Below are 27,033 nucleotides of genomic sequence, written 5' to 3'. Positions count from 1 at the left end.
GGGTCAGCCACCCCTTCTCTACCCTTTCAGGCACTGAGTGGACTATGGGAAATCAGGAGACAGGTTAAAAACAGAAGCGCGACCGTTTCTTTATTAAATTATACAAAAAGGGGAGGGGGGCAGCTTCAGGGCTTGGCCCCAACCCCGGCCCCACCCCGGCCTGGCGCTGTCTGAGAGGAGGGAATCTGAGGGAGACCCAGGGATCAGGCAGGAGAGAAGGGTAGGTTGAGAGGCTGCGGGTGCAGAGGGTAAGGACAGGCTTTGCAAGGGGCTGGGACAGACGGGCTGGTGATGGAGGCAGGGAAGAGCCAGGAATGCAAGGGGACAAGTGAGGGCCGGCTGGGGAGCTCAGGTGAGGCGGATCAGGAGCTGGACCGACGGCAGTGAGGGTGGAGGAGCAGTGTCTGGAGAGATGGAAATGGGGCTGGGTGGAAGGACTAGGGTCACAGCTCTGGGGCAGGGCCAGAGCGGGGAGCCAGGAGAAGGGGGGCTGGACTTGTGTGTTCCTGCCCCACCTCCAGGACCTGAGGGGCCTCCCATCCCCAAGCCCACTGGCAGGGGCTCATGCCGACGCCCCATTTTCTGTCTTCTGCCTCTTGGGATCTGCTTCATCCTGTGGAAAGGATAAGAGTTGAGGTTGCTGTACAAAGGGGACCTCCCCCTCTTCCTGCTGGCCCTGCTCCAGCCCCTGCCTGTGCCACAAGGACCTGGGTCCAACTCCAGAGGGCCCCTGCTATATTCTTGACAGTCCCTCGGGTCCCAACCCAGTCAAACCTCCTCTTCAGCAGTTCTCTTTCGCACTGGGCCTTCATCCTCCTCCTCTTCTTCTTCCTCATCTGAAGAGCCAGAAACAAGTCAATGGGGAAGATGGGCGGCTCCGGGCACAGACCCATAACCAATCCATAGTTCCCCTCAGCCTGACTTCTGGTCTTCAACTGCTCCCTGTCTCTGGTCCTATGAGCCTTAACTTTTCCAGCCCAGTCTCCTCTACCCATCCCTACCTTCTTCATCCCCTTCATCATCATCTTCTCCATCCTCAGCAGTTTCTTCTTCTTCCTCTTCAGCTCCATTCTCCTCCTCCTGTGGGTACCAAGACAAGGAGAGTGGTCAGGCTGGCAGTGTGGCCACCCACTGGGTGAGAAAAAATGAGGAGGGATCAAGAGCAAGGCAGGACCCCAACACCCCCAGGAAGGCAAGAGGAGGTAGGAAGGACGCTGGGACAAAGTGGGACCACGGCCTCCACACCTCCACTACTTCTTTCTTCCGTTCTTTCCGGCCAGCCTTCTCCTCCACTTTCTCCTTCTTTTCCTTCAGGTCCTGCAAGGCAGAAGGTCACCTTTCAGCACTAATGGTGCACAGCCTCGAGTCCCCCAGTCTATTGCTCCAACTCTGCAGCTAGGTCAAAGGTGCTGAGTGAAAAGTGGTCACAGTTTAAGGTACAACACAAGCCCTCGCGTCCTGAGATTTGGGCCATAATTGGCTGGTACCAGACTTTCTTCCCCAAGACCCAAGGGGAGTGGGAAAATGGGGAAGGGGAGCAAGCAGCCAAGAGTAACTGAAGCTCCCACCCTGTCCAGTTCTTCCAGATCTCTCCTGGCTTAAGAGTTGAGCTCCACAAAGCAAATCCCCATCTGCTGGCAGCCTCGACGCTCCACCCCCTTCACCCTCTCTGCCTGCCCTGCTCTGCCTTTTGTCTTCCTCAGGGGCCTTTGCCTAAGTACTCTCTCCCCTGGGCATCCTCCCAGCGTCCCCTTCAGCTTCTGAAGCCTTTGTTTCCCTGTCTGTGTCTCCCTAATCCTTCCGTTCCTACTTAGCCAAACAGCACAGAGGTGTGAAGACCACCCTAGCACGTTCCTATCCCCAACTGGACAGTTTCAGTGTCCCCTCCTCTCCACCTTCATGGGCTATGCACTGGGATGGATGAGTAGAAGGGGCCATTTTCAGTGGACATAAGGGGAAAGTCTGGTAAAAGGAAGACACAGAGGAAGGAGCCAGCACAGCAAAGTCTGGGCCTAAATGGGAAGGTGGGTGTCACCTATCCAGAGCGCCCCCCCCCGCGCCCCGCCCCAACTGTCCTCCCCTTCATCCTGAGATCCCAGCAGGTACCCCGACAGAGGGAACTGCTCCAGTGGGTAAGACCCTCTGGACAGAGGAGCCTTCCTATCCCATGCAGACTCTGCTTTCCCCCACCACACTCCTTGGCAGGTGCACGTTCTCCTGTGATCTTATCTCATGTTAGTATGCAACTCTAGGGTGCACGATCCCAAGTGGGTCGGAGTTTTCATAAGCAGATCGTCCCAGAAGGATGTGTCCTTTCTTGAACAAGACTGGGGTAGAAGTGGGACTTGGTGCCAAATGACCAGCCCGGGGTCACTCGGCTCTCTTCTCCCTTTAGGAGAGTAGAGCACAAGAACGCTTGGCCCTCTCGCTCCAGGCAGGTTCCTTCTTCATTCTGCTTTGCTGTCATTTCTGTCACATGGTGGATCTGGTACTTGTTCGACCAGGTGAGCTTTCCCTTACATCCTGGGCCAGGCAGGGACTAAGTCAGCATAGTTTGTGTCAGGCCCTGGCCTGAGTTTCCTATCGGGGTTGACGGAGGGGTGAGGGGAAGGGAGACTTCCAGAGACCAAAGTCCACAGGACTGGCCCCTCTGCTCCCGGGTCCTGTCCTTCTGGTCACTGTCCTCCCATGATCTCTTTTCCAGGAGGGTATGTGACCTGCCGCCAGTGTTGAGCAGCTCTCTGACCTCTACACGGGTACACAAGCTCAGACAGGGTAACACCAACTCTACAGGGGAGCGCCCACGCGCTCCGGAGACACATGGCCCAATGTTTGGGCATTCTGGCACACTCTCACAGGACCACAGTGTAGCCAGCCACTCGGCACTCACAAAGCGGCATCATGCCTCCGGAACATCTCAGTCTCCACATGCACACATGTAACTGACACGGGGAGTCCCACACACTCGCTGGATCTCAGACATACAAAGACGCCTACTCAGTGAAGTCACATGCCACCGCACATCCCACCGAAGGGCTACACAGGCACACCTTGTCAAATCTCACATGTCCCCTCTCCCACTGCCTTTCATGCTATCAGATTCCCCCCCATTCCACTTGAGCCTCCAGAACTATGCTGCCCCCCCCAAAAAAAGAGACAAGGCTCCCAGCCCCCAAATCTGGCCGCATTAATTTCCCTAAGCGACACTCCGCAGTTTCCCTGGGGAAATTAGAGGAGGGCTGGAAGAGAGACAAGGGCAAAGGGATGAGGCTGGGAAAGGCAGCTGCTGAGAGCAAAGACAGCTTGACGTATGGTCAGGCTATGCTGAGCTTCGGCTTTTTCGAAGATTATTCTCTCCACCTTTCTGATTTTTAGGAATTCGACATGAGGGGAGGCAATAAAGAAAAAAACTGAAAGTCGGTTGTGGAAGGAGAACGAATGAGCATGGGCAGAAAAGAGGGTGCAGGAGAGGCGCAGCCCTCCGGGGACGAGCACAGACGGTCGGGCCGCGAGGGGAGGGGCCGAGGAGTAGCCTCCCCAGAGAGTCCTGTTTACACTTGAGGATCCCAAACCGCTTAGCGGAGGAAAGGTGAGGTCATAGTGGAAAGAGACCTGGAGCTGCGGCACGGACACCGGGCCCGGGAGGCGGGACGCGCCGCTCACCGACGGGAGGGCGGACCGGGCCGCGGCGGGCGCGGCGGGGCACGAGAGGGGTGGGGATGGCGGGGCCGGGCGGCGAGGCCCGAGCCAACGCGCGCTGGGCCGCTAGAGGGCGCTGGCAGGCGCCGAGCGGGGTAGGCAGCGCCGGGCTCCGAGCGGGGGGAGGGCGCAGCGGGGTCCGTGGGGACCCGGCGCCAGGGCCGCTCGGGGCCGTCGGGGGCGACCGGGCGCGAACGACCGCGCCGATCCCGGGGCCGCCGGGGTTCCGGGCCGCCGCCGCCCCTGCTCGTACCTTGGCGCTCAGCTCGGCCGCTGCCTCCACGCTCTTCTCCGACATGGTGCCGGGGCCGGGGCTGGCGGGGAGCCGGGGTCCCGGGGCCGAGGCGGAGGAGCCCTGGACGGCGGAGGGTGGCCGCGGCCGGAACTTGGCGCGGTGGCGGCGGCGACAGCAGCAGCGACGGCCGCTCGGCAAGCTGGCTCGCTGCAAGAGGCGGCAGAGGCGCGCGGGGTGGGGCGGGGGTGGGTCCCGAGCCGAGACCCGCAGGGCTGCGGCCGTCCGGAGGGCGGGCGGGAGAGTGATGCGGGCGGTGACCGGCGCGCTCCGGTCGCGGTCGCTCAGTCTCGCTCGCCGCCCCCGCACCAGCAGAGCTGCCGCCGACCAGCCGCTGCCGCCCCCGGCAAGGGAACCCGCTTTTAAGGCGGCGCTGCCCGACGGGAGGGGCTTCCCAGGGGTGGGGCAGGCGGGAGCGGGGAGGAGAAGAGAGGGGAGGGGGATGAAAGAGGAGGTTGAAGAGGTGGGGATAGGAGGATGAAAGCGAAGGGCGGGAGAGCGAGCGGGGCGGGAGGAAGGACGAGACTGGGAGGGGGAAATGGAGAGACTGACGGCTCGGGAGAGAGCGGAGTGGGGCGAGGAGGTGGGAAGGGGTGGGGTTCCAGCGGGGAGACACCGCTCCAAATGCCAGCCTACTGCCTGCGAGCTGGAGTCTGACTCCTGGGGGCGTACTGGAGAGGTGGCCAGACTCCTGCTGACCTCCTCAAAACCCTGAAATTTTACTAAAGGGCGGATGAAATTTTACTAAAGGGGGGGGGGGCGCAATAATGTAGGGAGAAAGGCACAGATGGAAAAGCTGGGCAGGTATTTGAGAAACCAAAAGCGGAAAGAAGGGGAACAAGGCTGCCGAGCCACTTCCATTTCTCGCTCTTGTCCGCTTTCTCTAGGTGGCCTTGAGGGGGAAAGGGCAAGTGCAAAGGACAGTCTGGACCTTTCATAGGTTGGACCTGACATTTGCGGTCCTTGGCGGGTTCCTTCCCGTCTGTTTCCTTGACCTGAAAGGAGTCAGAGGCCTCTGATCTCCTCTGCCGCCTCTTTCTCTGTCTTCTTACCTGTCTCATGTCTCACCTCACTTTTATTTGCCTGGTCCTTCTGTTTCTCTTCAACTCTCTTCATTCTTACTGACCAAGACCCCTCCCTTACAACCAACCACCTACACCTCATTCCTTCTGCCGCGTGCGTGCGTCTCTCTAGACAACACCGTTGTCTTGCCTGACTCAGTCACCGGGCCCTGTACACTTAGCTGATTACCAAATCTCCTTTCTATCCTCCTCGCTTTGCTTTCTCTCTCTCCTCTGCTGCCCTCTTCCCCGGCCTTTCTGTATTCTCACGGCCTCCTTTGCAAACACCTGGAGTTTCAGCCACACCCTAGGGCTCGCATCTTCGGCTCCCCTAGGTTCAGCAGCAGTGGATCATTTTGAGAACACTGAGATCTCAGAAGGGGGCAGGGGCTGGGATGTGGGTTTGAGGTCAGAAAGGTGGTTGTAGCAGAGGGTCGGGCTTGGGAAAAGATTGTCTTTGGTGTGTGTGTGGCACACCATTCCTTTCCAAATCATTCTCATTTTCTTAATAAAGACATTTTTAACCAGTTGATCTAGTCCAGCACTTGGGAGGCTGAGGCAGTAGGATTGCCATTAGTTGGTAGCATCCAGGGCAACACAGTGAGACATCTTGTTGTGCACCCCAAAAAAAATTAGAAAAGAAAGAAGCCATCGTTGATCTCCATCGCCATCATTTAGCATGTGGGTGAGCCAACACACATATGCGCGCGCACGCACACACACACACACACACGCACACACACACCATCTTTTGGTCCCTGGTACACACCTCCTGGTTTCTCTGACTATTCAGTTTCTCCGTCTTGGTCTCATAAATCGTGGGAGCCCCACCCTGGTTTTTCCTGGCAGGATTCGGTCCACCTATTCTCTGATATCTTTCCATTTCCCCTCTTCAATGTGCTTCTCAGATTTCAGTGAGTGATGTCTTTAGCAACCTCTCACCATATTCCATCTCTGTAGCCTCTCTGGCTTCATTTATCTCCCCCTTCAACACCCCCCCACACACCCGCCCAGTCTCGCTCCCTCCGGGTTGGTCTCTTTACTCCACCTCCAGCACCGCCTGCTGTCTCGGACACCCTGCTGGGCTCTTACCCTGTTGCCCTGGTAACCGCCCTCAACTCCGGTCACCTCCACTCCCCTCCCCCTCCCTCCAATCACCGCCACCAACAACCTCCATCCACCTTCTCCTATTTTTCCTGAGAACCAATGGAAACCCTGTTGCCAGGTGGAATGCTCATTTGAATCAGCCAATCCAGGAGCCTAACTGCTTGCCCTGCCTTATAAGGGGATGTGAGGAGGGCCACTCCCCCCACTCCAGTCCAACAGGGGACGAGCCCCTTCACTGTCCTTTCTCTCCAGCCTAGGGAAGAGATGTGCGACCCTCTAGTTCACCTTCACATAAAGGCCCTACTTTCCCAGTTCTCTAAAAGGGGCCGCCAGAGTTACTGTGAGGTGTGGGACGGACCATGGGGAGTGGGCTGGACTGTGGGCTGGGCCTCAAGCATGGGGGTGGGAATGAGGTGTGATTAGGGAAGGGGAGGCGGAGGGAGCCGGGAATTTTGCCCAGGGAGGGGTGTCTGGGAGCGGAGGCAGCTGCAGTGGAAAATTCCAGGGAGATGGCGAGGCAGAGAATAGGAATCCTGCCCCAAGGCCCAAGGGACTGCATGGCAATCTCAAAGAGCCTGGACATTAGGGTCTGCGGGGACTTGGGGGTATGCTACAGGGTGATAGGGCCGCATCTAAATACACTCCTACATGGAGGAAGCACCCATCGTCTTTTCCTATCTGGTTCGACCACAGATCGGACTCCTAAAGTTTAGCTTTATGGAACCAGCTGGGAGGCTTAGGCTGAATTTGGAGGGGATGGGATGTTGAGAACCCACCGGGGCAGTCCTCTAAGATCTGTCGTTGTGCCGTAGCGTTAAGTGCCAGCATTTGCTCCGTTCAGTAGAAGTACTTCTGAGGTTTGTGGAGGCCTGCCTATTCCTAGAACTGTTACTCTACAGTCCAATTGAGAAATTTCCCACGAGTTGAATGGGGGGGGGGGGACCTGTGCTTACACATTTTCTGGAAGTGGAAAAAGGGAGAGGCCAGGTGAGAAGAAAAGACCAGAGCCCCTGGAAGCCATGGCATCTGGCTGAGTTCCTAGAAGTTGGTCTTGCTACCAAGTGTGGAAGGTGTTCTTCTCTAATTGCTTCAAACTCATTCTTAGTGAAGTTTCCAGCTTCCTGGTGTGTGTGTGTGTGTGTGTGTGTGTGTGTGTGTGTGTGTGTGTGTATTTGTGTTAGTGCGGCTTCCTGGTGTGTGTGTGTTCTTAGTGAAGTCTCCAGCTTCCTGGGGTGTGTGTGTGTTTGTGTTAGTGCAGCTTCCTGGTGTGTGTGCTCTTAGTGAGGTCCCCAGCTTCCTGGGGTGTGTGTAGTGGATGTTAGTGTGTATGTTTATCTCAGGTGAGTGCTAAGAAAACGTATCACTGAGGCTGGAGGACAGAAGTTGGGCATCTCCCTCATCCTGAATTAAATCCTTATTTCACTCTCAGTGACCTCATTTTTTTATTCCCTGTTTTTCCTTTATATTAATTTTTTTAACTCCAAGTCAGGAGAGTGGAGAGAGAGGTTAGCCAAGCTTTTTATATAATTTTTTTTATTACATTTGCTGTGTGCTTGAGCAGAAATCAGAACACAACTGTGAGAATTGTTTTTCTCCTTCTGCCAGTGGATCCTAGGGATCGAACTCAGATCAGTCTTAGTGGACAAGTGACTTTTCCATTTCTCCGGCTTTTTTTTTTTTTTTTTTTAACCAAGGCAGTGGAGACCTTGTGGTAGTGGAAGCAAGAGGCAGCAGCCTTCATTACATTCAAAGACAGGAGGGAACAGTGCACACTTGTGTTCAGCTGCCTTTTTGTTAGTTTGTTTTTCGAGACAGGGTTTCTCTGTGTAGGTTTCCCTGTCTGTCCTGGAACTCACTCTGTAGACCAGGCTGGTCTCCAGCTCGGAGCTCCATATCCGCCTCTGCGTCTGTGTCCTGAACATTGGGATTAAAGGTGTGCTCCACCGTCCTAGCACGTCCTCTTTTTATTTTTATTGTATATGTGTGGATGTTTCGCCAGCATGTGTGTCAGTGCACTGCTTGTGTTCCTCGGAAGCCAGAAGAGGGTGTGAAAACTTGCAACTGGAGTGTGCGCCTCAGTGTGGGTGCTGGGAATCAAACCAGGTCCTCAGGAGAGCAGTAAGTGCTCTTAACAGCTGAGCCCCCTCTCCAGCGGCTTCCCACCCCCTATAACTCCCCCCCCTTTTTTTGAGACAGAGTCTCACTATATAGCTCTGACAGGCTGTCCTGGAACAACTTCTTTTTCTTTTTTTGGGGGGGGTGTGTTTTGAATCAGGGTTTCTCTGTAGCTTTGGAGCCTGTCCTGCAACTAGCTCTTGTAGACGTGGTTGGCCTCCAACTCACAGAGATCTGCCTGCCTCTGCCTCCCGAGTGCTGGGATTAAAGGTGTGAGTGCTGGGATTAAAGGTGTGCGCTGCCGCCACCACCACCCAGCGGGAGGGAACTTCTTATGTAGATCAAGCTGGCCTTCGACAAAGAGCTTCCTGCTGCTGCCTCTCTGGGGCTGGAATTGTGTGTATGCTAAATATATGTTCAGGTGCCCTTGGAGTTCTGAAGAGAACTTGGATTTCCAGAAGCTGGAGCTGGGTGCTGAGAACTGAACTTGGGCCTTCTGGCCAGAACCGCAAATGCTTTTAACCCCTGAGCCATCTCTCCAGGCCCCTCACTTTCTCCTTTTTATTCAGCCCAGGACTCCAGCTCATGTATGTATGTAAGTATATGGGGGGCATGGAGCTACATGACTGTAATTCCCATGCTTGAGAAGTGGAGGCAGGAGGATCAGTAGTTAAAGGCTTATCTTACATACAGAGTTGGAGGTGAAGCCAGGCTGGGCTATGTAAGATTCTGTTCCAACAGACAAGCGAACGAGAAGAAAATGAGCTTTCACAAAGCGGAACATGGTAACGCAACTCTATAATCTTAGTGGTCTGGAGCCTGAGGCCGGAGGAGTGCCTCAAATTCCGTCTGCTTGGGCTACATAGTAAATCCCATGCCAGCTCTGGCGAGACCCCATCTCAAGAAAAGTGATCAAAAAAGAAATCACCTTTAAAATAGTCACATCATGTGTAATTAGTCTGGTTGGAAGAGACAATGGAAATGATTATTAAACTTAAAAATTAGTTTAATTCGTCTTATCCACCATCAAAATTCTACTCAGATATAAGTCAATTTTAGCTGAAGAAGTTTAAATTTCCATTGTATGCATTGTATGTCCATATCAAGCTTTTTTTTTTTTTTTCATGTTTTGAGACAGGGTTTCTCTACTCATTATGAAGATCAGACTGGCCTCAAACTCAGAGATCCACCTACCTCTCACTCGCAAGAGCTGAGATGAAAAGCATGCACCACCATGCTCTGCTCAAACTTAAATCTTAAAGCAGACGTGAGGGTCCACACTTGTAAAACCAGCGCTCTAAGGCTGACTGCTGGGATACAGGCCAATGAATTATCAAATTGCATCCCTTTTCAGCTGTACTTTAAATCATTTTTGTATCCTCATGAAGTCCTGAGTTGGGTACTTGGTACCGCATAACCTTGGTGTGGTAACCCCTACACATAACCCTAGTCCTTGAGAGGTGGGGTAAAGAGGATCAGAAGCTCAGGTCTCCCTTAGAGAGTTTGTGGTCAGTTTGAGACCCTATTTCTCCAAATATTAATAAGTAAGAGTGGCGAGTTTCACTAAGAAATAAAGTGAATTCTTTTAAAGATTTTATTATGTATACAGTATTCTGCCTGCAGGCCAGAAGAGGGCACCAGATCTCATCACAGATGGTTGTGAGCCACCATGTAGTTGCTGGGAATTGAACTCAGGACCTTTGGAAGAGCCAGTGCTCTTAACTACTGAGCCATCTCTCTAGCCCAATAAAGTGAGTTATTTAAGTTTGCTATTTGTTTTTGCTCTGTAGAAAGTCAGACTTAGGGCCTAGTACATGCTAATCAAGGCTCGTACCACTGAGCTACACCATCAGCCCTACTTAAATAGCCTTATGTGCCTAGCGGCTACCATATTAGACACTACAATCTTAGATCTCTATTTTAAGATCCCTCCTTAAAAAAAAGATTTATTTTCCCTTTAAATTATGTGTGTCTCTGTGTGAGTATGTGCGCAGAAGTAGAGGTGTCAGCAGAGGGGACCGGTCTCTGGGGGCTGGAGTGGCACTTAATTCTCTGAGAGCCCAGTATGTGATCTTAACGACTGAGCCACCTATCCAGCCCCACCCCTTTTTTTTATTTGAGCTGTGCTGGGGATTGAACCCAGGGCTCTGTACATGCTAATCACATGCCTTACTACTGGGCTACCACCCAGTCTGCAGCCTGCCTCTTTGCCCACATCTAGCCCCAGTGATTTGTAATTAGAATGTCAGAGAGCAGCTCTGGCTGCTGTGTTCCAGTTCACACAGGCGACTGCTGCATGCTTTACCTTAGGTGCGTGTTTAGAGTTTTCACGCATTACACAGACCATGGCTTATCTAGGGACCAGTAAAGAAAAAATGGAAGGCTCATGAAAATGGGACAGACTTCCTTGGCCTAGAAGCTGGAGACAGAGAAAGGGTAGGAAGGACGAGACAGGGAGACTCGATGGACTTATGTACTCTCTCTGCAGCCTCCCTAGGCTGCTCCATCATGGATGTCTGCTCTCTGTCCTGCTACCAACCACAAAACTCAAAACCATGGTGACCCCAAAGTCTGTAACGTTGACTTTATTCCTGAGGTCCAGACTGCCAAATTTAGCTTCTCCTCTTCCCGGGTGCTCCACGGGGCCCCAAAGTAACAGAGTCCGACTGAAGTCTCCCATGCTTCCTCTCTTGGTGGGTGGGACTTCCCTCCGCACCGCGGTCGACCGAAGGGGCCACACTAGACCTCAGTTTTCCATTCCCAGCTTGTTCGGTGCTACTTCTTATCTCCACGCCCGTCCCTGCTCAGGGGCTCAACACCACCGGAAGTTAAGCTTAAGCACCTTCTGATTGTCAATAATGAGTTAAGGAGGTATGTATCGTCACACCTACCTCGGTTCCCCTATTTCCATACTGGCTGTATTGTACAAGATCAAAAAAAAAAAAAAAAAAAGAGAGAGAGTTTCCAGGAATGTAAACGGCCTTTCGATTTAAAATACAAACAGGCTGTTGTAATTTCCCTACTCCCAACGTTGCTCCGCCCTCACTCTGTTCAAATATCCAACTGTCCTGGGTTGGTTCCAGATGTGTGACCTCATATCCAAAGAGGGCCCCTTCCCCGGCCCAGCTCTGCCCTCTCAAGGTTTCCTGACTGACTCCAGCCCGACGACCCGTGGATGGAGGAGGCACATTCAGTCCTCGTCCCTGTAGCCTTGTCCCCTGAAGAAGCTGCATCCCCTCCTGAGTCACATCATCTACGGGAAACGCCAGTGAATGACAAACTCCTGCCCTTCATTGATCGGACAGAGAAGAGAGAGGAAGATAGACAGGGAGGGAGGGAGGGAGGGGAGAAGGGGAAGAAGACAGGGAGGCGAGGAAAAAAGGCAGCCGGACATAACTGCTAGTTGCTTGTAAAATTATATCCCTTCAATTCCTAGAGAGCTGCCTATGTATGTCACCAGGCATGCTGAAAATGAGCTTTCACAGTGCCTCCCTTAGTCTCACCTGCTCAAGTGTGTGTGTGTGTGTGTGTGTGTGTGTGGTGTGTGTGTGTGGCTGAGGATTCAAGACATGGCCTTGTGTGTACAACGCAAGCTCTCTGACACTGGACTACATCCCAAGCCCAACTCAAGACCTTTTGGGCCAGGAGAAACAAACAAACAAATCTAGATTTCAGGCTGTGTCTAGTAGAAGTTAAGTTGCAATTTGTAAACATTCCTAGGAGAAGAAATATACTCATTTAAAATCATGTCGAGGGGCTGGAGAGATGGCTAAATGTCTGAGAGCGCTTGATGCTCTCACAAAGGACCCAGGTTTAGTTCCCAGTATCCACATAGTGGCTTACAGCCATCCATAACTTCAAATCCAGGGGATCTTGACACTCTCTTCTGACTTCTGCATGCCCTCAGGCAAGCATAGGCACATATGCCTGCAAAACACTCATTTCTCATACATATGAAATAATTTTTTTGAGATAAGATCTCTCAGTGTGGGGGCTGGAGAGATGGCCCAGTGGTCAAGAGCATCGGGTTGCTCTTCCAGAGGACCTGGGTTTGATTCCCAGCACCCACATGGAAGCTCACATCTGTCTGTGATCTAACACTCTTGCTCAAACTATACATGCAGGCAAAAATGTAGTCTCAGCTGTCCTGGAACTCCTATGTAGACTAGGCTAGCCCTGGACTCAAAGAGATCCTCCTCCCCTGCCTCCCAAGTGCTAGGATTAAGGGTGTGCACCATCATGTCTGGCCTAAATAAAACTTAAAATAAAATCATGTAGAGCCAGTGATATGGTTCAGCAGGCTGAGTTTCCACCAAGCCTGACACTGACATGTTGGAGCCCACATGGTGGGAGAAGAGAACTAACTCCTCTAAGTTGTCTTCTGACCTCCACTGCATGTCATGATCTATGTGCCCCCCTACACGAATGACTATAATCAAAGATTTTAATAAAAATAAAATCATGCAAAGACAGGGCATAGCCCCACATACCTAGAATCCCGCCTCTTGGTTGGTGAAGATAGGAGAATCAGGACTTCAATACAGTAAGTTTCAGGTCAGCCTGGGTTACACAATGAGGCTGTCCCAAATACAAACTAGGGCTGGGAACTTAGCTCAATGGAAGAGAACTTTCTGCCATATTCAAGGTCCTGGGTTCATGCCTGGATTTACACGCACACACACATGCACACATACACACACACACATGAACACACACACAAAGGTAAAAATGGATGGTATCAGATTCATAAAGTGTTCTGCTTGGTTTTTATCTTTTTTGACAATGTCTTACATAGAGACTTGCTATGAATACAGCTGGGATTACAGATGTATACCCAACATTCAGAGTGACATTCTTACAGTCTGAGAGACAGAAGAAAAAGAGTTCCAGAAGCCTAAAGGCAGGAGACAAAGATGTCAAATAATAGAAAAAGAAACATGGAGATAGATGCCAGGTGGTGATTGCACGTGCCTTTAATCCCAGCAGTTGGGAGGCAGAGGCAGGCGGATCTCTGAGTTCAAGGACGGCCTGGTCTACAGAACAAGTTCCAGGACACCCAGGACTATTACACAGAGAAACCCTGTCTCAAAACAAACAAAAACAGAAAGAAAGAAAGAAAGAAAGAAAGAAAGAAAGAAAGAAAGAAAGAAAGAAAAGAAAAGAAAGAAGGAGATCTAACTGGTCATGGTGGCACGCAACTGGAATCTTTGCAGCCAGGAAGCTAAGGCAGAATCACCCTTAGTTCAAGTGCTCCCAGTCGGGGCTCTAGAGCAAAATGCCATCTCAAAACAAACACAACTCACAACAAGGAGGCTAAAAGACTGTACACTTCACGGTGGCAGGCAGAGACTATCTTACTTAGCTTTGTCTGCATGTTTAATACACTATCCTAGCACAGGACAAACACTCATTAAATACCAGTTGGTTGGTTAAGCAGTGAGGAACTTGCTTTGACCTTTAGTCCCAGAGCTACACAGTGAGACCCTGTCCCAGAGGGGGACTTGCTTAGAAAGGAGACAACAGCAAAAAAGAGCTTGTGTGGCATTTCTTTAAGTCTGGGTGGCAGAACACTCATTAAAGTAATGTTTTAAAAATAATCAGATTTATTTTATTTTTGCTTTTGCGTATGAGTATTTTGCCTATATGTTTGTATGTATGCATACCATGCGTGTTCCACAGAGGCCAGAAGAGGGCATTGCTTATCCCGGAACTGGAGTTTTACTGGTGGTTGTTGAGTCTAGACGTGGGTCCTGGGAATTGTACTATGTGTCTGCAAGAGCAGTAAGTGCTCTTTTTGAGATTTTAGAGGTTTATGTGTGTCGGAATGCTGGGTGTGAGCACCCCTGGATGCTTTGAGCAGGAACTCTGCAACCATACCGGGTTCTTCTGTAATAGCAGCAAACACTGTTTTTGTTCGTTTTTGAGACAGGATCTCTGGGTAGCCTTGGCTATCCTGGCACTCTCTTTGTAGACCAGGCTGGCCTTGAACTCACAGAGATCTGCCTGTCTTTGCCTCCCAAGTGCTGGAATTTTTTTTAAAAAAAAATACATTTTATGTATGAGTGCTCTATCTGCATGTAGGCCTGCAGGCCAGAAGAGGGCATCAGACTCCATTACAGATATTTGTGAGCTGCCATGTGGTTGTTGGGAATTGAACTCAGGACTTCCGGAAGAGCAGCTATAACCGCTGAGCCATCTCTCCAGGCCAGCCTTTTGTTGTTGTTTTTGTTTTTCCTTTAGACTGACTGTGTAGCCCTGGACAGCCCCTAACTCATAGAGATCTTCCTGTCTCTGCCTTCCAGGGTTGGGATCAAAGGCCTGTCCCACCAACAGCAGCAGACGCTTAAGCACTGAGCTGGCTCTGCAACCCTGGGGTACTCTTCTTTTGGGTGGAAGGGTGTTCAAGACAGGGTTTCTTTGTGTAGCCCTTTGTGTTGTCCTGGAACTCACTCTTTAGACCAGGCTGGCCTCGAACTCAGAGATCCACCTGCCTCTGCCTCCCGAGTTAATGGCGTGGGCGGCCACCGCCCCACTCTGAGGTACCCTTGATAGAATGTCAAACTGCATTTCTTTGGAGCAAGAAGGGCAATTATCGGGTGGGATATACAGACTTAAGGTTTTATACATCCCTACAAATATCAATGAAAAACAAATTTTCTTCTATTCTTTTTGTTTCACTTTTCCAATCTGCCGGCATACCTTAATTGATATCACTGTTCCTCCTGAGAACACTATCTTTTCCGCTTAGTAATGATCAAATGGAAAGAAACTGCTCCCAATCGTTTCCTGAATAACCATGGACCCTTCCCCCCACAAGGGAATTGTGGAGAATAAACCTTTCACTTTGGATCAGGTTCCACACGGTACCAATGTGGGCTGGCAGCCAGAGTAAAGAAGAATTTTGAATTCGGATCTCTGTGGGTCAAAGTCTACCTAAAATGGTTCAGATCCTCTGACCCAAAGGGAGGGCTCTGCAGCGCAGCCAGACTTTGTGCAGGACAATTAGTATGTCAAAATATCAGTCTTTGGCTTTGGCGTCAGGCCTCTTGGGCTTACTTTGTAGCTCCGCCCCTGGGTGATTCTGCTTAATTTAATTTTCCACTCCTTTATTCTTCTAAACTTCAGTTTCATGACCTACCTACCTGCTTAGAGAAAAGAAAGTTTTGGAGACATAAGAGCTAGAGAAAACGGGCTGGACTGTACCGCACGGTAGAGCACATGCTTAGCATGCACGAGGCCCTAGGTTGGATCCCTGAGCACCAAAACCAAAAACCAACAACAAAACCCACAGATTTCAGGACTAACACGATTGCTCAGGCTCGCCCTTCCCAGACAGGTCGAGGGGTTCAGAAGCCTAAGCCGACACCGTGTCCTTAGGCGCTTAAGTTCCAGGCTGGCCCCGGAGCGCCCTCTGGCGGCCGGTCACTCAACCTGGATTCCCTTTCCCTGGCGGCCTTTTCCAAGCCTGAACCAGACCTGAGCTAAACTGTCACCTCCTCCTCCGCGTCACTGCGAGGACCCCGCCCGCCGGAGCGTCTCTCCAGAGGACAGGCCCCCGCGCTCCCCCGGTTAAGCACCCCTCCTCCAGTGTGTTTAAAGGTCCCTACGGGGATGCGCCCCACCGGTCGCCCACAGACGGCCTCACCGCCCACCCCCCGAGAAGGTGCGGCACACCCTGCCCCCACGCTGCGTTTAGCCCGTCCCTCCCGATCCGCTCCGCCCTCCCCCACCTTCGCAGGAGCCTCTTCCTGTCCCTGCATCCCACCCCACCCCAGTCAGCTTAATGAGGCCTCCCCCCGCCCCCCCTACCCGGCCCCAGAGGACCCGCCCTCCCGGGCTCCGTCGCGCGCGCCGCCCGCCCCCCCAATGCCGGTGGGCGGGGCTCCCGCGGCCCGCCCCGGGGGCTGCCCGCCGTGACGTCACTTCCGTCCTGGTCTGGCCGAGGTTCGGCTCCGCGGGCCGAGGGCGGGGGTACGGAGGTGGCAGCTGAGGCAGGAGGCGGTGCGGGAGGCGAGAAGCTCCCGCGCGGACCAATCCCTGCGTCCCGGGCCGCGACCCTGCTCCTGCAGCGCCCCGAGAAGAGGCCGGCCGGATGGGCCGCTGAGCCCGAGTCGGGGACCGGTGAGGCTGGGGCGCCGCGGCCTGTGCGGTTTGCAGGGTGGCGAGCCCCGGAGCGGACCTCCCTCTCCGGCTCGCCCGGCGGGAGGCACGGGCTTGGGCAGTCGCCGACCGGCTCGGTGGACTGTGAGGCCGGCCGGGCAGGTCTGGCAGAGGCCGGCGCCTGCAGAAGGCGGAGTAGCTGGGGTCATTAATGGGGCGGCGGGCCGCCGTTCGGGATTCTCGTCGAGCCTGGCGTCGGAGGAGGAGCTGACCAGGGCTTGGGGAAGAGGATGGCGGGCGGGGGTGGGGGGGCAACACCGAGAGCCTGGGGAAAAATTCCATGACCCGCGAGATGGGCTTGGGGAGCCGCTCGCTCTCAGGACTAGCCCAGCAGCCGAAGGGTCTCCCTGGAGTTTGAAGGGCTCAGTGACAGTGTGTAAGAGACAGCTTTCAGAGTAGTCACCCTGAGCCGGTGTGCAGATACCCGGGCGCCTGCATGGAACTCAGCCTCCGTGTCTTCGCAGCGTGGAGCCCCCTGGAGCTGAGATCAGGATGTTCCGCTTCATGAGGGACGTGGAACCTGAAGATCCCATGTTTCTGATGTGAGAATTCCCTCCCCCGAGTGCTGAACACTCATCCCACTCTGCCTGCTTCAGGTCTGAGCAGTTCAGACAGACCTCCGGGTTCCCGTCTGGAACCGGTTCGAACTAGCTGGATACCCAGCTGCAGCTCTCAATTAGAGGGAAGTTGGCGTCTGTGCCACTGTGTGTCCCTGACTGGTTTGCGGGAGCTGGGGAAGGCTGGGTGTTGACAGCTTGGTCTTTTTGGCCTTCTATAGTGTATGCTCGCTCCACAGGGACCCCTTTGCCATTCACCGCCAGCATATGAGCCGCATGTTGTCAGGTGGCTTTGGCTATAGCCCCTTTCTTAGCATCACAGATGGTAACATGCCAGCAACCAGGCCCGCCAGCCGCAGGATGCAGGTAACAGTTGGAACAGACAGGAGATTCAGGGTGCCTATTAAAGCATGCTGTTGTTCTTGTCCTACAACCAGCTTAAAAAGGAAATGATCGGTGTGGGAGGCTGAGGAGTGGGGTCAGGAGTCTGGGGAAGGGGATTTGTGGCTCCTTTTGAGGGAAGGATGAGGAGGAAGTAGGGAACACGGGCCTTGCATGCTGTTTAAAGCAGAACGTTGTTCTAACTTGTGTTCCTCGTGTGTTCGTGTAGGCTGGGGCTGTCTCTCCCTTTGGGATGCTGGGAATGGTGAGTCCTTATGTTCCTGTTCCCCTGTATCTCAGACACATACTACAGTCTTAGACATTGTTTCCAAATATGCCCCTCTGGAGTAGTCTCAGGGATGGTCTCAAAATCTTCTCTTTGGAGAGTTGACACATTCAGAGCCCATTGGGTTTAAATCCAGGAGCTAGGGCTGAAGAGATGGTCAAGAGTCAAGAGCGCCTTGCTGCTCTTCCAGACGACCAGGGTTCGATTCCCAGCACCACATGGCAGCTCACAGCTGTCTTATCTCTGGTCCCAGGGGATCCAATGGCGTCTTCTGTCCTCTACCATGCATTGCATGAATGTAGTGCACAGACATTCATGAAGGAAAACACCCATACATGTAAAAATAATAAAATATTCTCACACACGCAAAGGAATCTGCAGGGTGGTGGTGGTGCATGCTTTTAATCCCAGCACTCAGGAGGCAGAGGCAAGTGGATTTCCGTGAGTTCGAGGCAGCCTGATCTACCAAGTGAGTTCCAGGACAGGCTCCAAAACTGCAGAAAAAAACCCTGTCTCGAAAAACCAAAAAGAAAAAGAAAAGAAAAAAAAACCCTCCTGGAGCGAGATAATCCTGGCTCCTGGTTTTCTTAGCCACGGGAAATGCAACTGTGCAGCATTCTCTTAAGGAGAAGGTGCATCCGAAGGGCCAGGGAAATAGAGTTTGGGACACTTTCACGATTCTGTGTTAGACTGTTAAAGGTTTAAATCATTGATTTGGGTTCACTTCCCTAAAGATAAGGAAGCAAGCAGAGAAGGATCAAAGCAGCCACAGGGCCTGAGGAGGGGACCAGCTCTGTATGAAGGAGGAGGATTAGTGTTCTGACTAGGTGTATAGGAAGAAGAGAGAGGGCCTGGAGTCAAAGCTTTCCTGACTAACTGTCTTCTCTCCTCCTCAGTCTGGTGGCTTCATGGACATGTTTGGGATGATGAACGACATGATTGGGAATATGGTATGACTCTCGCTCCGTCGTCTTCCCGGGCCTTGTTCTCAGTGGCAGCCACCATCCCTGGCATCCTCTGAGGCAGGAGGGAGAGAAATACACTAGTGAAGAGGCTGGGGTGGATGAGCCAGTTGAGCCAGAGCCCTGGGGTCCTGTGTCTGCTCTCATCCCTGTGCATGGTTAAGTATGTTTAGTGTGGAGCGGTGAAGAATTGGGCAGGTTATGATTCTCACGTCCTCACATAGTTTAAGGAAGATGTGGCAAGAACAAGCAGCAGAAGGGAGCTCCCTTCCACAGAGTAGCTTCCCCTCTTCAGTCTGACACTGCCTTTCTTCCTCAGGAACACATGGCTGCGGGAGGCAACTGCCAGACCTTTTCTTCCTCCACCGTCATCTCCTACTCCAACACTGGGGACGGAGCCCCAAAAGTTTACCAGGAGACATCTGAGATGCGCTCTGCCCCAGGCGGGGTGAGTGAGGAACTCCCCTATCTCACAGGAAGTAGGGTTGAGTGGCATCCACAGAAGAAACCCTGACATCTGTTTTCAGGAGTGGGTCGGAGTGCTGTAGCTGGGGCTTTGGGAGGGGAGTTGAATGTGCCGTGTCCACCTCATCCCAGATCCGGGAGACAAGGAGGACTGTCCGGGACTCAGACAGTGGTCTAGAGCAGATGTCCATTGGCCATCACATTCGGGACAGGGCTCACATCCTCCAGCGCTCCCGAAATCACCGCACAGGGGACCAGGAAGAACGGCAGGACTACATCAACCTGGATGAAAGTGAGTCTTCCTTCCTGCTGAGCAGCAGCCCCATATCTAGTTCCTGTGGGCTAGATCGTAGCTGTCTCTCCATCCCACAGGTATCTCTCAGGCAGAGTTGTGAGTGAGCCCTATGCTTAGGCCTTGTTGCCAGCTTCAGGGTTGAGTCAGGTGTTGCTAGGGAGGGGGCAGATCCTATGACTGAAGTCAGGTGTTGATGGTGTCGTGCCGTTCCGTACCTGGATCAGTGATTTTTCTTTTCCCAGCCTTTACTTCATCTCTCTCAGATTAGTGTGGTTTACTTAAATTGCCATGGTGCCTATAACTCCTACAGTCTCTGTCCAGTGGTTGTGCCAAAATGGCTCTCTACCCCTGTTCTCACATGCGTGATCTCTGCCTTTGTCCCGATTTCTGATGTTAGAAGGCTGTGGCTCACGGCCCCTCCGACTGTGTCTGCCTTAGGTGAGGCCGCAGCCTTTGATGATGAATGGCGAAGGGAGACATCCCGATTCAGGCAGCAGCGTCCTCTGGAGTTTCGACGGCATGAGGCATCTACAGGTGGAGGACGAAGGGGCGAGGGGCCTCCCCGCCTGGCCATCCAGGGACCTGAGGACTCCCCCTCCCGACAGTCCCGTCGCTATGACTGGTGAAGGCCCCAGGCTCTCAGTCTCTCTTGTAAGTGCCTGAGAGGGAGGAATGGAAGGGTGACAGGCCTGTGTGCCTTCTGGGCTTCCAGCTAGTCATGCCTTGGGTAGAGTAGCTTAGCTGCCATGGGAAGAGAAACTGGTTCTCTGAGTGTCTGGAAGAGTACCTTCGACCCCGGGCTTCTGTATCTTTCTCCCTCTGACAGGCTCATCTTTTCTTCCTCAGGTACAGGCTGAGAGGCTGAGAGATCATCCCGTGAAATAACGTTGTCCTGCCCAACTTATCCCAATTTAATATTAAATTAACAGGCAAGCTGGCCCCCACCTCTCCCTGGGGGTCTCAGGGAGAACCTTTTACTGCCCCCACTCCTTTTTCCGTCTTTTCTCCCCTCACCATGATGACCCCACCCATCTTGACTCCACTAACTTGAGTTTTCATTTTACTGCTCCATCTCCAAGCCACCTCATCTTCCTTGAGCCCCTGCCACGCATTGAAGGTTTTGGGGTGCAAGCCCTGGGTTTAGGGATCACCATCCCTCAGCTCCCCTGGACCCTTGCCCACCTCTTCAGAGCCCCACTGCAGATGCCATAGTCCTATGAGGGCTGTGGAGGGAACCGACTAGTTCCCAGCTCTTCATCCCTTCTCTACCCCACATCACAAAAAGACACTTTCCTATACCCTTCTCTGCCTTTATAAAAATAAATGATTTGTGCAACTTGTAACTAGGTGTTTATGGAATAAAGGAGAAAGGAAAAAGATTCTGACTGTACTTTCGTCTTTTCCCTCAGCTCACCCTCCCGTTCCCAGACACTTTCTTACCTACCCTCTTAGCTCCACATGTGGCCCAGCTGTCTTCGGGTTTCTTTTGAAACACTACGACCGAGGCAGCTTATAAAAGAAAGCATTTAATTGGGGGCTTACTCGCAGTTTCAGGGTGAGTCCATAACCATCATGGTGGGGATGGCATGGCGGGCAGACCGGCGTGGTGGTGTAGCAGAAGCTGAGCGCTCGTATCTGATCTGCAAGTGGGAGACCGAGAAACTGGGAAAGGCTGGGGCTTTTGAAAGTCTCACACCTCCTAGTCCTTCCTAAACTCTGTCACAGCTGGGAACCAAACATACAACTATATGAGCCTGTGCTGGCCGTTCTCAGTCAAACCACCACGCTGTTCCGCAGTCACAGTGAACATGGAGCTGTTGCAGCTCCGGGGAAGCGGGGGGCAAGAGGAAAAAGGAAACAGCCAAACCTGCCTTCTCCCCTGCATCTGACTGTAACTTCACTCCAGGGTCGAGTTAGGGTACAGGGTGTAGCCCGTGAGGTTGGGCAGACACCTGCACAGGCAGCCTCTCAAAAGTCTTCGAGAGGGGAAGAGGAGTCAGCATCCCTTGAACTTATCAAGCCCCAGATGCTGAGAATTTGAACCAGGGAAGGAGAGCAGTGGAGAAGGCTGGAACCAGAGCAGCCTGGAGGACAGGAGGAGCTCACATTTCTCAGCGTGTTCCCTCTTGCTTTGCAGCCAAATGGGTCACTCTGTCCCTCCTGCGTGCTAGGCAAACACTCTGCCACTGAGCTATGTCCCCAAGCCAGGTTCCTTTTTTTTTTCTTCTGCAGACAGGGTATCATGCAGCCCCAGATTGGCTGTAGCTAAGAATGATCTGAAATTCCTGATCATCCTGCCTCTGCCTCTCAAGTGGTAGGATTACAGGCGTGCATCACTATGCCTAGAAGCAGTTCAGGTTTCTTCTACTCCGCTATTCTGCTGATAAAAGCCTATTGAGCCAGGCATGGTGGTGGTGAATGCCTTTAATCTCAGCATCCGGAGGCAGAAACAGGTGGGTCTCCACAGGTGAGGTCACCCAGGGTTACATAGTGAGAACCCTGTCTCAGAAAACAAAGCAAAAAACAAAACAAAACAAAAAACACAGGTAAAAAGACCTTAAGGTTCCTGGCCCTCTCAAAGAAGAAAGGATTTCCTTTGACTGATATTCAGTGAATAAGGGATTGTCTAGTTGACCAAGAAGCAGAGAGTTGACCAAGAAGCAGTTGAAATTGAGCCTACCATTCAGGCCCTGACTTACTAGCCCAGAGCAGGTACTCATCTTGGTTAGAGGGTTGGTGAACATGCATGCTTGCAGGAGCAGCAGCATCGCCTGGGTTATGAAGCTGGTAGGTGGAAACTCAAAGTCCCCAGCTCTTTAAGTATAAACTCTGAGATGGGCAGGGAGGCACATAGTTCCTGGGTGTCGAAGTGGCTCTCCTGGGCAGCTAGGGCCGAAGACCAGATGCTTGGTTCCCAGGCCAGTCTACCTCTAACCTGGTCTTGGGCAAGCTTTGCACTTACCTGGGCCTCAGTTATGTAGTTCCATCTTAGGATGTGCTTCATACCTGGCTTCTTTTCTGCATCACGGGCCTGGTGTCCACATTCCTGTGTTGTTCTTTGGAGTCCATTTGTTTTGTTTTGTGGGAAGGGACCTGACTCAACATGGAGCTGAAGATGACCTTGAACTTCTGACAACACCCTCCCACCCCACCCCCACCCCCGTGCTAGAATTCCAGACTTGAGCTACCACAGGCTTTTGAGTGTAGTTACGGATGAAGTAGAGCAGGACACGGACTTTTAGCTAAAGGCCATAACCAGTGTTTCACACTCTCATTCCCGTCCTGGTTTTCAGGTATATAGACTAATTGTTTTGTTTCTGTAGGGCTGGGGACGGAACCTGGGCTTTCTCGCATAGGCCAGTCAAGTGTCTACCACTGCTCTACAGCCCCAGCCTTAAAGAACTGTTTCCCCTGGTCCCTGCTCTAGGCTTGGTCACGATCACCTTGCTTCAGCCTGGGCCATGTGATTGTAGTGCTCAGCAGGGACATATTGTAGGACACAAGGTGCCAGGAGAGGAACTAACCATTCTGGGTAACCTCCCCCCGCCGGCACCTGACCTCTGAGATCACAGTGAGGTGAGCTGTGAAGTGGTGGTGCATGCCTTTAATCCCAGCACTGGGAAGGCAGAGGCAGGAGGATCTCTGCGAGTTTGAGGCTAGCCTGGTTTACAAAATGAGTTCCAGGACAGCCAGACCTATGCAAAGAATCAGTCTCTCTCTGTCTCCTTCTCATTTCCCCCTCCCACCCCACCCCCCCGATGGTTTCTCTGTGTAGCCCTGGCTATCCTGGAACTCCTCTCTCTGTAAATCAGGATAGCCTTATAGCTTTGAATTCAGAAGTTGGTTCTGCCTCCCTCGTGCTGGGATTAAAGGCATGTGCCATCACACCCGGTTAAGAGACCCTTTCTCAAGAGAAGAAGAAAAAAGAAAAAGAAAAGAAAGTGACTCTCCTGAGGAATGCTGGCATTGCCAGCTCTCCATCTCGGCTCAGCCTCACTTCGACAACTCCTCTCTCAGCCCAGACACCAGGCAGACACACTCAGGTCTGGCCATCCCCAGAAAAGTATGAGTCGGGAGAAGGCTGGTCCTGGGTGTGAGACCAAGCAGAAAATGCAGTCAGTCATGAGCAAGACCACTCAGGAGCCATGATGCTAAGTAGGCTCTTGTCTCTTAGCACTAGTTTCCGGCTTCACGTTGGAGGCTTGGGTTCATGGAGTCCTGCCTCAGAACTGCGTGGACTTGGACGTGGACGTCGGCAATACAGCTTAGGTGACGCGGAGCCGGGTCCTGCTTCTGGGATTTCTGTTACCCTCAGGTGCTTCCGTGCTCCCTGGGCTCCACTCGCCTCAGAGCGCCTAACACTTCAGACACAAACTGGAAATTGTCCTGCTGGCCCGGGCTTGGCCCGTAACCATCCATTCTCCCTTCTGGGAACTGTCGTCTTTGGCCTCCCCCGTGTCTCAGCCCTTCCTGCAGCAGCAAGTGGAAGCCAGTGTTTAGGGTCTACTCTGCTGTGGTTTGAATTCTTTTCTCTCTGGCCCCAGGTTTGGTCCTTTCTCATCTTCCTTCATTCCATGTCCCAGTCGTATAGATGCTGTTACCTGGAGAATCAGGAACTGAGCTGGAGGAAGATCACAGTAATTCCAGGCATGCTGACATATGCCTATAATCCCAGCACCTTCCCTCAGGAGGCTGAGGAAGAACTGTGCTGACCAGCCTGGGCTACATACTGTAATACCAGCCCAGGCTATGTAATATCTCCAAAGAAACTAAACTAAATTAAATCTGTGCTGTCAGTTCAGATTTCATTTATCTATCTACCTATCTATTTTATTTTATTTTATTTTATTTTATTTTATTGTTTTTTGAGACAGGTTCTCTCTACATTGCCCTGGCTGTCCTGGAACTTGGTCTGTAGCCCAGACTGGCCTTGAACTCACAGATCTGCCTGCTCTGCCTCCCCAACGCTGGGATTAAAGACGTGAGCCACCACTCCCAGATCAGCTCATATATTTAAAGTCTACTTAATCACACATGTCAAGACAAGTCCTCCTCTTGAGCTCTAGGACTGAGGGAGCAGCAAGGGCAAGGAGCCCTTCGCTTAGGCCCTTCCTGCTTAGCTAGGGGTGAGAGCAGAGAAGCCTTTACCTCTTGCTGTTTTGTTTTGTGTTAGTAGGGAGTTCGGGTTCGGTTCTGATTGTTTTAGATAGGGGTTTGCTGTGTAGTCCAGGCTGGCCTTTAACTTGCCACTTCACTGTCACCTCAGCCTATGAAGTGCTGAGATTATGGATGTGATACAATGCCCAGCCTTTGTGTGTACGTGATTGTGGCACTAGACAACACTCCCATTAAGCTACACCTCCAGTCCATTTTGCTGTCTTTTTCGAGGCAAGTTCCTACTATGAAGCCTTTAACTTGACCCCCTACCTCAGTTTCCCTGTGTGGCTGAGGTGAGAAGCATGTACTTCCACACCAACTACCTCCTGCTGTTTTATATTATAAGGTGGGTAGGAGGGGCAAGAGATGAGTGATGTTGTGTGGGAGAGGGGATAAAGATGGGAAAAGTATGGTATCGTAGGTTCTGGGAGGTCAAAGCCACGAGCCCCCGGCTGGGCCCAGAGAACAGACCTTGTGTGGCTGGCTTTCCACACTGCCGTTTCATCCTTAGGGAGAAACAGTGGTGAAGACAGAGCTGAAAGAAAGCACCTTGAAGGATCTGACCTGCCAATGCTGTTGGCCCTGGCTGCGTAAGGCCCTGTGGGTGCCCCTGAGATGGGTGAGTTAGAGTGTTCGGAGCTCTTTGCCCTTCCTATGCCCTTTAACACTCTTCCTCCCTGAATGAGTCACCTCTTGGATAGGTGTAGAGTAGCCCTTCTTCTACTTCTTCTTCTTCTTCTTCTTCTTCTTCTTCTTCTTCTTCTTCTTCTTCTTCTTCTTCTTCTTCTTCTTCTTCTTCTTCTTCTTCTTTTTTGCTTTTGATGTTTCTTTTTTTTTTAATTTTATTAAATTATAAAAGTTTCCATTTCCGCCCCTCCTCCCACCACCCTCCTGCTTTTGGTGTTTCAAAACAGGGTTTTTCTGTGTAGCCCTAGCTCTGAAACTAGCTCTGTAGACCAGGCTGGCCTTGAACTCACAGAGATCCACCTGCCTCTACCTCCTGAGTGCTGGGATTAAAGGCTTGTGCCACCATCACCCGACAAGAATCCCTTCTTGTTTCTCCCAGCATCAGCACCCATCCCTCTTCTTGCCTATTCCCTGCCACATGGAGGGGCTACAGGTTCTGTGCCACTGTCTTCGATGACAGCAGTGGTAGTGTCCCCTAGCCAGGAGGCTGACCAAGTGGCAGAGGCGGCTGAAGGAAGAGAGGCAACAAGGGGCCTAGAAAAGTGTTATAGCTGGGCTCTGAAAGTTGGGCAGAGAGCATGAAGGTCAAGGCGGGAGAAAGCGAAGCTGCTCTTATTAGGGAATTTAGGGAAAGACGTCCTGGGGCTACGGGTAGAGTTCCGTTGGCAGAGGGCTTCCCTGCTTTGTACGAGGCCCTGATTCCAACCCAGCAAAAAATTTAAATATATAATTTCCATCCTGAATTTACGATAAGGACAAATGCCAATTGACAGAGAATGCAGCAGGAAGGAACCAGCTGATCCCCAGTATAGAGGGGGCTTAATTTATGGTCTACAGAACAATTCCAGAATTGAAAGACTGTGCTCTCAGCTACTCTGGAGGCAGAAGCAGGAAAATCAAAAGCTCAAGACCTGGAAGCTGGAGGGATGGCTTGGGAGTTAAGAGCACTTGCTGCTTTTGTGGAGGACCAAAGTTCAGAAGTCATGGCAGGAACCCAAACTTCAGATGCCAGCACCCACACTGGGTGACTCACAACTGCTTGTAACTCCAGCTCCAGGGCATCCAACATCTTCTGGCCTTTTGGGGCACACACACACACACAAAGAGAGAGAGACATAATAAAGAAGAATTTTTTATTGTTGTTTTGAAACAGGGTCTCACTATGTAGCCCAGGTTAGCCTTGAACTACAAATCCTCCCATCTCAGTCTCCCAAAGCTAGGATTCTGCTAGTCACATGTCACCATGACAGCTCTTACTTCGCATTTGTTTTACAGCACTGGGTGGAACCCACCATCTTGCGCATGCTAGGTGAGCACTCTACTGCTTCTTGACTTGTTTTTTGCGAGGGTCTCATTCTATAGCCCAGGCTGACCTCAGATATGTGGCAATCTGGTACCCGAACCTGGTGAGTACTGAAATTACGGCATCAGCCTGTCCTGCTGTGCACTCTAGAACTAAGCTACATTCCCAGTCCTGTTCATTTATTTATTTAGACACGGAGTATCACGTAGCCCAGGCTGGCCTTGCACTCTCTGAGCAAGAAGGGTGACCTTAAAATTCTGATCCTTCTGCCTTCTTGGCTGAGTGCTGGAATTACAGGTGTGTGTACCCAGCTTCATACGGTGCTGGTGCCTGAGCCCAGGGTTTGGTGCATGCTAGGTAAGCACTGTGTCAACTAAGTTACATCCCAGCTCTGTGTCATTTATTTTAAATTTGTTGAGATATGGGCATTTTGCTGCATGTATGTCTGGGAACCATATGTGTGGAGACCACAGGGAACATCAGATCCCCTGGAACTGGAGTTACAG

At 52.1% G+C, this 27,033-nt stretch overlaps 2 protein-coding genes across 3 annotated transcripts; one reads left to right on the top strand and one right to left on the bottom strand.

Moving 5' to 3' along the window:
* Positions 1-64: 64 nt before the first annotated feature.
* On the bottom strand, positions 65-16,716 carry Ptms (parathymosin). The gene is made up of 7 exons (XM_087904988.1): positions 16,084-16,716; positions 15,768-16,028; positions 3,953-4,702; positions 1,246-1,317; positions 1,002-1,080; positions 775-836; positions 65-613 (listed from the first exon to the last, which is right to left on the bottom strand). Exons 1-7 carry the CDS (start codon positions 16,714-16,716, stop codon positions 563-565), a joined length of 1,908 nt encoding a protein of 635 aa, XP_087761114.1. The 3' UTR covers positions 65-562.
* Mlf2 (myeloid leukemia factor 2) lies at positions 16,218-20,759 on the top strand. Of its 2 annotated transcripts, none has more exons than XM_085687106.2 (9): positions 16,218-16,395; positions 16,899-16,976; positions 17,231-17,357; positions 17,602-17,637; positions 18,555-18,608; positions 18,940-19,068; positions 19,218-19,377; positions 19,819-20,035; positions 20,239-20,759. In XM_085687106.2, exons 2-8 carry the CDS (start codon positions 16,927-16,929, stop codon positions 20,004-20,006), a joined length of 744 nt encoding a protein of 247 aa, XP_085543232.1. In that variant the 5' UTR covers positions 16,218-16,395; positions 16,899-16,926; the 3' UTR covers positions 20,007-20,035; positions 20,239-20,759. The 2 variants fall into 2 exon arrangements, with proteins under 2 accessions (XP_085543232.1, XP_085543231.1); XM_085687105.2 differs by having other exon boundaries at positions 16,219-16,395; positions 19,819-20,031; positions 20,227-20,759.
* Positions 20,760-27,033: the final 6,274 nt, after the last annotated feature.

This window comes from Myodes glareolus, chromosome 3 (assembly GCF_982192425.1).
Source record: "Myodes glareolus chromosome 3, mMyoGla1.1, whole genome shotgun sequence".
In the NCBI taxonomy this organism is placed as follows: domain Eukaryota; kingdom Metazoa; phylum Chordata; class Mammalia; order Rodentia; family Cricetidae; genus Myodes; species Myodes glareolus.
This window is presented reverse-complemented; position numbering and strand designations above follow the sequence as displayed.

Coding starts and splice junctions, on each gene's coding strand:
- Ptms (XM_087904988.1), bottom strand. CDS start 16,716: ATGGAATTTTTCCCCAGGCTCTCGGTGTTGCCCCCCCACCCCCGCCCG. Junction 837..1,001: donor TGATGAAGGGGATGAAGAAG/GTAGGGATGGGT, acceptor CTGGCTCTTCAG/ATGAGGAAGAAGAAGAGGAG. Junction 614..774: donor AGAGAACTGCTGAAGAGGAG/GTTTGACTGGGT, acceptor TCCTTTCCACAG/GATGAAGCAGATCCCAAGAG.
- Mlf2 (XM_085687106.2), top strand. CDS start 16,927: ATGTTCCGCTTCATGAGGGACGTGGAACCTGAAGATCCCATGTTTCTG. Junction 17,638..18,554: donor CCTTTGGGATGCTGGGAATG/GTGAGTCCTTAT, acceptor TCTCCTCCTCAG/TCTGGTGGCTTCATGGACAT. Junction 19,069..19,217: donor TGCGCTCTGCCCCAGGCGGG/GTGAGTGAGGAA, acceptor ACCTCATCCCAG/ATCCGGGAGACAAGGAGGAC.